The sequence below is a fragment of the Grammomys surdaster genome, unplaced genomic scaffold (genome assembly GCF_004785775.1).
Source record: "Grammomys surdaster isolate TR1022 unplaced genomic scaffold, NIH_TR_1.0 125690, whole genome shotgun sequence".
Taxonomy (NCBI): Eukaryota; Metazoa; Chordata; class Mammalia; order Rodentia; family Muridae; genus Grammomys; species Grammomys surdaster.
In genome coordinates, this window is record NW_021620526.1 from 1,163,057 (window position 1) to 1,172,948 (window position 9,892).

Sequence of the window (9,892 nt, forward strand, 5' to 3'; positions counted from 1 at the left end):
TGCTTTGGTTTCTATACTGCTATTACCTGTCTATCTCCTGAGCTCCCTGGACAGCTCATTAATCTGTACTTGTGAAACTAAGACATTTCAAATGATAGCTGGAATGGGGTGGTATTTATTACTAAGGATTAGTTGGAGTCCTCAGGAGCACCAAAAGGAGCTGGAGCCTGTACAATAAACAAGATGCAGGAAACTAGTCATAGGCGTGTGTGTGTGTGTGTGTGTGTAATACTGAACATGCTAAAGGTCTCCAGGAATTCTCTTCTAACCTTTAATAAGACTCATGTATTTTCAACGTTACTCCTTTAGTGGTATTTGAAATCCACTTACCTCTCCCAAAAAACCACTTACCTCCCCGCAAAAACCTACAAAATAATTTGCTTTCAAGCAGAAACTCATGTAGCACAAGTAGGCCTCATACTTTTTATGCAGCTCAGGATGAACTTGAATATCTGATCTTCCTTCACCTCTCAAGTACTAAGATCATAGGTGTAGACCATCACACTTGACTGAGACAAGCTTTCTTTAATCTAACCCGATAACACTTCTAAGTGGTCCACCTACTTGGAACATAACCAGTCCTTCTACATCAGTATCCCACTGCATCCCAAATATCTCCATTCCACCTACATGTGAAGTAGTAAAGCTTATCCTTGACAGCTCTACACTTATGCTATATGACACATAAGCAAACACACATTTAAAAACTGACATCTGCATATACTCTACATTATAAGCAGAAACAAGCTCACAAAAGATTTTTTTTTGTTGTTTTTGTTTTTGTTTTTCGAGGCAGGGTTTCTCTGTGTAGCCCTGGCTGTCCTGGAACTCACTCGGTAGACCAGGCTGGCCTTGAACTCAGAAATCCACCTGCCTCTGCCTCCCAAGTGCTGGGATTAAAGGCGTGCGCCACCACCGCCCGGCCACAAAAGATTTTTTTAAAACCAGAAGTTAATAAAGCAATATCCACTGAATGAGGACAAAGCACAGTAGCATTATAGACACTTTTTTTAATGACAACAAATAGTAAATTAATATAAATTACAGGCTACAATATTCTGAATACAAAACCCATTCAGGTAAAGACTAGAAAAAGTAGCTAAGATATCCAGGCCCCACTGTGATGACACATGCTTTACAGACAGCACACTGGCACTCCCACCCCACCCCCACCCCCATCAGTGTACTAATGAGTGCCACAGCAAGGCCAGTGACACTGTGACTGAAAAGTCTAACACTTAGCATTGACATCAAGGGACATCTGTGTAACATGTTCACTATGGAAAACTCAGACAAGAATATGTCTTTCTTTGCAAACTGTAAGGTGCTGTGCAGATGTTGTTAGCTATTGCTATTATTCCTGTTCAGTGAGATTTCACCAAACGTGGAAGGAAGACTAGATTGTAAAACGGACAATATGACTTACAGAACATCTTTAAAAGAACAGATACTTCAAGCACACATAGAACACAGGTTTAAGTATAGCCGGCAGCAATATGGAAAGATTCTAGACTTTTATAAAGGAATAAAGAGTTAAGAAATTCACAGGTTATGCACTGATGGGTAGATTCCCAGTATCTCTGAAAGTAATTTATTTTTAAGGTAAATTAATTCCCTTGGGATAAAAAGTTTTGTCAAGCTAATTAAGAGTATTTTCACCAGCACAAGTCTAGTGAAATAATCTTAAAATTTAGGAGCAAAATCTGAATAGTTGTGTATTTCACTAGTGAATAACATAGTAAAAAAGCCTGCTATTAACTGAAGACAACTGATGAATACTGTGCCATCATTGAACACTTTGTCTACTGATTTTCTATGCTTAAACACTAAATACAAAATGGTCTGGAGATACAGTGGATATATGTAAAACAGGATGGCAACACTTTTTTTCATGTACCTTCAGCATCTGCCTTCCTTGGGTACATCTTACTTGTATACTTTTACTTACCCATTTGAATGTCTTGTCTACATAAGATTTATATGAAAATAAGCACAGGCCCATTGGTTGCTTCTTTTTATAAAGATAAATTGTTTTGTAGGTTTTGTTGTTGCTGCTGTTCTTTGGAGACAGGGTCTCATGAAGCCCCAGGGTGGCCTTGAACTCCTTCCTAATCTTCCTGCATCTGCTTCCTAAAATACTAAAGGACAGGCATATTCCACCATAGCTGGTTCAGTATGACTTTTTTTTTTTAAAGATTTATTTATTTTTATTTATGAGTACACTGTAGCTGTCTTCAGACACACCAGAAGAGGGCATCCAATCTCATTACGGATGGTTGTGAGCCACCATGTGGTTGCTGGGATTTGAACTCAGGACCTCTGGAAGAGCAGTCAGTGCTCTTAACCGCTGAGCCATCTCTCCAGCCCCTCAGTATGACTTTTCTGATGTAAATTTTCAAGTTACCATAATTACTGTTAGATTCCCATGAAATACTCAGTTATTTTGAATAACAGATTTAAGATTCTTTACTATCATTGCAAACCAGAATGCTACTCTAACCTGTGAAATAGCAGTGAGTGTACCAGATGCATCCTACAGCAGACTTCCATTTTTTTTTTTTTAGTAATGAGAGAAGGGATTAGTCAGGAGGCAAATCTAAAGGTAGAGAAGGTACAGCAAATAGGGTTAAATCAGTAGCTTGCACTGACACTTCAAGTTATACTCTCTAACTGGGATTACCATTCCAATCAGGTTTTGAACAACAGTGAACATATTCCTGCCGGAAAACACTTAACAGTTCAACTGTAGCTTTTCTTCTAACACATCATGAGATATGTACTTTGTGAAAGAGGAAACTAGTTAAAAACCTTGAAAGAATGTTAGCTAACAGTAGCAAACTCCTAAGTGAGCAGTCAAAATCCTAGAAAAAACTGCCTTAAAACAAATTTTATAATAATTCTAAACAGTAATGTTAATATTTTAATGTTCAAACACATTGTAGTTTATTCCCAAGGGAAAATTACATGTATTTACATGTATCCCTGGTTAAAATACTTTTAAAAAGACCTGTATCATTAGTTAGCAAATATCTGAAATAAAACAAAACAATCCAACAGTATATTTTACAAATAGTACAATATTCCTAAAGTACAAAAAAAAAGCCTTGGCATTACATAAAAAGAAACTGAGTGAACAAATTTAAATATAATAGGCCACCTAATAAGGGAACCATCTAGAAATCTAGCACACAATGTCTGAAACTCAAATATTATAATACTAAAAACTTCAGCCTTTACAAAATAAAGACTCTCATAGTCAGAATACTCATTTTAAATACATTTAAACTACACATAAGCGTTAAATTTAAGAATTAACAACAATCTTTTAATAATCACATTAATCTTGCTTGCAATAATAATATAACACATATTTTTATGACTAATCACCTATTTCTCTAGTCTAGTTCCACAGCATGAAAATAACAGCAGACTAACAAACTAATAATGGCAAATACTTAATTTAAGCAGGGGCCATTTACTATATTAGGATTACCAGTAACAGGTATTTGAACTTTCTTCATTTTTACAATTCAATTTAACTGATATATAAAAACAAGAAGCATACATGCTTATGGAGTGTCATGTAATATTTTGAGATATGCATGTTATATAATATTTAAACTGGGTTATCACCTCAACATTTTATATTTCTTTATGGCAAAAACATTGAAATGGAAACTTTAAAATAATAAAGATAGTATATGCTTTGTAAGACAACGGGCAATTATCACACATTTGAAAAACTGCAAACAGCTCTTTGGTGAAGTTGACAAGATCTAAATTTAAAACAAGGTTTTAGTGTATATGTAACCAGCATTAAAGAACATCATTCAAAGCTGTTAAGGGTTTGTGAACTAAACTACTGATAATCTGCAAGTAGTAACATTATGGGCAAATTTTTACTTTTTAAATTCTTATATGTATTTTTCCAGTGTTTAACAAAATATATTATAAATTTTTAATCAGAAATAAATATTTGGGGGATAGCATTTTTATACACATACACAGTACCAAGTGGTTTGTCTGACCATAGACTGAAGGTACCAAGGTAATTGGGCTTTTTTTCTGGCGTAGGGTTGTTCTCATCAAAAAAAGATTTCAAGGATTATCTTAGAATGTAACTTATGCTCAAGATATAGCTTAGCTGTCATTAAAAAAAAAAAAGATTAACAGACAAAAAACTTCAAGAATACCTCATAAGAATTGTGATATTTCAAGATTCTACAGACTCTCAATGTGTGAATGCTGAACATTTTGGTATTCTAAAACTTACCTTATACTATCTATTTTAACTAGGACAACACATTAAATGGGATTTCAATAAACTTTGCAACTGAAACCTAATTTCAAAGCAAATTGAGGGTACAATGTTATTAGTGTGATATTCACAAATGCTGGCAGTCCACTCAGTTCTCTGTCCTTAGTAACCTTAAGCCCTTTTGCATGAATAGTGTGATTTCAGTGCCTTTCCCCATGAAATAATGGAATGTGAGAGCAATCTTTCCTCACTGACTAAAGTGTCATATTAACTAAAATGCCTACAATGTAAGTAATTTTTAAGGAAAGTAAAATCTCAAACCCAAGGGCCTGGTATTTTCCAGTGAAGTCCTTCAGTAAAAAGGGAAATTTAGATGTGCTTCACTAAGTATTTATTAATATATTCAAATAAATAAAACTGAAAAGCAAGTATAAGCCAAATCACTATCATTTTTTGTTATTGTAAGATACGTAAATTCTTCCTAACATAAGAGAGAACTCATTTAACATATACATCTGTACCTATTCAACTTTTCCAAATTTTCATTTGCAAATGGAGATTCAAAGTTCAAAGTAACCATATTATTGGGTGGGTCAAAATTTAGCCAAATGTGACTGACTCTTTAAGACTGGTTTTTAACAGGTTCTTTCAACTTTATTCAAACAAATGTATTTATTATCAATACCCCAGAATTATTTAACATATTCAAAAATAAATTTCATGCTATCAAAAGGTGATGTTCACTTTAATCCTGTTTGCCTTCACGCCACTGTCGTGAGCCTTCATTCCAGGCCACATAGACAAACAGGGCCAGAACCACATGAACAGCAACAACGGCAACAATTGCAGCATAAAAATAGCTGTCTCTATTGGACATTCCAAGGGCACCTATCAAGAAAAGAAAATATTTCATTTTATTACACACTTACCAAACTACAAAATTCAAAACCTAAGAATTCTGTTTGTGATGAAGACCATTACAAAAAAATCACAACAAGTTTGTGGAGCCCAGTCCCAAAGGATACAGGTGAAAACAAAACTCCTGTACCCTAAGGCTCAAGCATGAATTTGAAAAAGAGCAAAGCATGGCATTTGGGAGGTTTTGGAAGGAGGAAAGGGAAGAACAGTGCTTATGACACAGAAATTGGAATTACCAATTACCAACTACCCTGTTTTCATCTCCCATTTCCACTTGTAGTGCAGATTGCAATTACTTAATTTTCTGTACCACACTTCTAAACTGAGGATACCTACAATTAATTCAGAAGATTGTTGTGAGGATTCTGTATGTGAATTCAGGTAAAACACTTAAAGTAATACGTTATAAATAATAAATATCCTCCAAAATTTTGTTTTGTTCTTGAGACAGGGTCTCGTGTAGCCCAGCTTGGCCTCCACCTCCCAAGTATTACAGGCATGCAGCACCACACCCAGCCAACCAAAGCATATGAATTGTCATTGGTCATATATTTAACTCACACAAAAGGAAGAAGAAAATAAGTTTTACAATAAAAAGATTCATAAAAGCTCAGAACAAGTAAGAAAATAAAAATATGAATGTAAAAATTACCTTCAAATATATAAGATTTAGTTGTAAAATACAACCCGATAGGAACTGTGATCATTAAAGCTGTGAAGAACAAGAGTGTCTTCAGGGTTGCAGCTAAAGAGTTTTCATTTCTGGAAGAAAGCGAACAAAATTTTCACAAACCATATCCAAATATGGTAATACCAAAGTTAAAATAATTCTGAGGCAAATAGCTTCTGCAATCCGGAACGCTGCAAAGAGGCAAGCATACGTTTGCATGTACCCAAGCCAAACCCTGAGATTGATGCGCATGTGCAGATGTGCAAGCCCCTAAAAATTACATCGAAAAAACCCAAACCCATTTGCAATCAAACAGCTCCTCCCCCAGGACTGTACACATTTCTGGTCAAACCAGAGGACTAGACCAGAAATAAACCAGAAAAGACAGATGTATTTTAGAGGGCTTCATAAAACATACAGCTGTATGGGAGTAAACCGAGAAGACAAACATATTAACAGCTATTCCAGGAGACTCCAAATAAAGCTTAAAATGGTCAGCTTGGTCATACTATTGAGGCAGAACACACCAATGATAACAGGATGGATGTAGAACACATTTTTTTTCCAAAGACTAGATGTAAAATCCAGGGTTAATATTACTGCTTAGTTTGCATAATTTGAAGCTAGTCTGAAATTGTAGAGAAATGAATTTTCACAAAGATCAAGGCATTCTTTTTTGAATACTATATCATTTAGACAATTGTGTTTCCTTTAATGTGATAACTTTTTAAAAGTCTGGTGGAAAAATCAACCAAAATCATAGAAAATAGAAATGTATTTTAAACTATTCTGATAGAGGGAAAAGAGGACAAATCAGACAGTAAAAGTTACATCAACAAACTAAACTTTTATTGAATTGAAGAAAGTTGAGTAAATTTAGTGTGTCCGATGCCCATCCAGAACAAAAGTCAGTCTACAAACTCCAGTCATGGCTAAGTAATCCAGACAGACACAGCCATTTCTTAATTTTTGTGTGTGTATGAAAGAGAGGGACAGTGAATGTGTGTGTTTGGGTGGATGTGTATATGCACAGACAATCAACATAGGCATATTCCACAATTTATATATATATATATATATATATATATATATATATATATATATATATATATATTATATTCCACAATTATATAAACATTATATATTTTTTCAATTAAAAATGACCAAATCTATAGAAATAATAAACACTGGCAACTATGGATAGGAGCAGAAAATATGGAGCTGTAGATCAAAGTCCAATAAAGTAGCAATCACAAGGCTATTAAGTTTAAACAGCTATACACAACATGAAAATTATATCTTATAAAACTGCATTGTATTATCAAGCTTTCTGGGTTGATTACAGTCCTTGTACATGTGGGAGAAATAAAATCTTACTCTTATGTTGACTGTCATTGGTAAAAAAAACATTCTAAGATTATCTTTTGTTACCTAAATGTATTACCTTTTACTATAACTCTACCGTTACTGAGCTACACATATGTTAGGCAAATGCTATACCATGTAGCTACCTCTCTAGCTCTTTGTATTTATCTTCTGAGACTGAGTTTCACTAAGTTTCCCAAGTTAGCCTAGAACTCATTCTGTAGCCCAAGCAGGCCTTGAAATGATAATCCTCCTGCCTCAGCTTTCCCAACAGGTAGTATTAAGAGGCCTATGCCACTAACGACTAATGTGTTCTTTAGATTGTCTCTCTTAAATATCTACTATCTGGTATAATTTTTTCAAGCATTCGCCAGACAGATGGCTCAGTGATACTGCTCTTCCACAGAACCCAAGTTCCATTCCCAGCACTGATGTCAAGCAGCTCCTAACTGCCTTAACTTCAGCTCCAGAGGATCCAATGCCTCTGACTTCCTCAGGTCCCTGAATCACACACATACATAATTTAAAACAATAAAGCTTTAAAATAATTTTATAAGCACTTATTGAAAAAATGATACAACACAATAAAAATATTAGTGTAAGCAAAATCATAGTTCTATCATGTAAATATAATATTTTCTATATATTAACATCCAGGCCCCCACAGCCTGTATGTATATATGTTACTAAATTATGGCCTATTATTTTCAATACATTCTTACTCTTCTCTATCTTAAACTTAAAAAAATGACTTTTTTCTTTTATAACTTCAGTAATTTAAGTAGTTATCCACCATTTAAAAACGTAACTAGTTGAGAAATGCATTTTCAGATGATTCTGTCACTCTACAAATATCACAGAGCATACACATACAAACTAAGATGGCTAAAATAACACTAGATAATACAATCCCATGGAACACATTTGCAGTCTGTTACTGATCAAAACATCCAAAGCATATGAGTGGATAGTCAAAGTTAAGTGTGCCACAAACTTAAAAGAAAAGTAGTTACCCAAACTCCCCTAGCATTTAGACCACATTTCTCCTTAGCTTCTAGCCATAACCCACTATACCTGTTGGTTCTGCTGATACAAATCAGGTCAGGTAGTATCAATGTCATGAAACAAAGCAATGGATGCCATTTGATTGATTGATTTTATACCTGACTAGGGGTTCTGAGACCTGTCAAAAATGAGGAATAAACGGAAAAAAAACAGACTATACTCTTTATGTACTTAGTAAGAATGTCTGTTGGTAGCTGGGGATGGTGATACACACCTTTAATCTCAGCACTTGGGGGGGCCAGAGGCAGGAAGATCTCTGTGAATTCGAAGCCAGACTACAGAGTTCCAGGACATCCAGAGCTACACAGAGAAACTTTATATTGAAAAACAAAAAGAATAAATGGATTACATGGCTTTGGAGTCAGCAGTCAAGCCATAGTAACCTTGTGGTCTAATTTTGTGATCTTGGATAAGTCACTTATCTGAATTCAACTTCCTTTTCTTCCAAAGTTAAAAACTAAGTAGTCAGCCAAACTAAGAATTAAGAAATCTGATGATGTCAATTAATGGATGCTAACTTCTCCCAGCTCCTTGCCTCTGAGGGACCAGTAGAGTAGTAAAGGCCTATTATCATATTCTTTCTGCTCAGTCACCAGTCCTTACCCTACTGATGGATTCCCCTCAAGAGAAGTGGTCTCACATCAGGGCCACCACCCTATTCACACACCAGATTTTTTTTTTAATTTGATGTAGAGGCTGACAGGCTTAAAGGAGACCGGGTGCCTATCCACAAAGAGCCACCTGGCAAAGGGGAAACTGCAAAGCAGCAAAGTCGCCAAACAGGGAGAAGAAGTGCAAGGATGCATGAACTGAGGGCCCGCTCACTTATACCATGGATCACAAGTGAAAGGTGGGGCCAGTTACTCAGAAGCATCAACCTGCAGTGAAGCATGGAGGGGCCGTTCCCAAGCCCACCCTGTTTGTCTCCTGCCTGCCGTGGGACAAGTGTTAGGCCAAAGCAGACCCGCCGTGGTTGCCCAGCCGAACTCAGGGATACCTGAACTCTGGTGGCTGCAGCACATTCAGCGCCGCTTTATCAAGACGCTCCATGGCTTGGCCGGGAGGGCAGCAGCAGGCGCTAGGTAGCTAGCTGGGATCAGAGGCCGCTAGGAGAGTGACAGTACTAGGCCGGTCGCGCCGGAAGTGCCCCAACTGAAGCACGCTCTTGTGGCGCGGCGTAGTGACGCTCCGGCAGTGCGCGCAGGCGCGGGTATGACGCGAGCATTCACGTGACTTACCCGCGGTGGGTTCGCGGTGTCCGTCTGGCTGCAAGTGGATCATTCTCCAGGAGCAGGCCGGGCGAGTAGCCTAGCCACTCCACGTTGAGCCGGGACTTTCCACGCAGCATTGTCCTTCCGGGCCCAGTGCCTGTTGTCCGCCTCTCGATCCCGCTTGCGGTGTCACCGGAGCCTGGTGACCCGAGGTAGAGGAGCCGCGGAAAGGACGACCCAGCTGTCGGCTGTGGTGCTAGGCAACAGAGCAGTTTCCGATAACACAAAAAGCAATGCACATTATTCCACAAGCCCATAAGCAAAGACCTCATTCATTCCTACACGCTTTGGCAGTCCAGCAGGAAGTTGAGAGGAGTTAGTTTAACACTCACCCCAGTAAGTAAA

General features: G+C 37.1%; 1 protein-coding gene across 2 annotated transcripts; it reads right to left on the minus strand.

The window, feature by feature from the left end:
- Positions 1-4,887: 4,887 nt before the first annotated feature.
- Vma21 (vacuolar ATPase assembly factor VMA21) lies at positions 4,888-9,624 on the minus strand. Of its 2 annotated transcripts, none has more exons than XM_028788013.1 (3): positions 9,515-9,624; positions 5,829-5,938; positions 4,888-5,146 (listed from the first exon to the last, which is right to left on the minus strand). In XM_028788013.1, the coding sequence occupies exons 1-3, from the start codon at positions 9,622-9,624 to the stop codon at positions 5,004-5,006; spliced, it is 363 nt and encodes a 120-aa protein (XP_028643846.1). In that variant the 3' UTR covers positions 4,888-5,003. The 2 variants fall into 2 exon arrangements, with proteins under 2 accessions (XP_028643846.1, XP_028643847.1); XM_028788014.1 differs by lacking the exon at positions 9,515-9,624 and adding an exon at positions 9,274-9,423.
- Between the last annotated feature and the right edge of the window lie 268 nt (positions 9,625-9,892).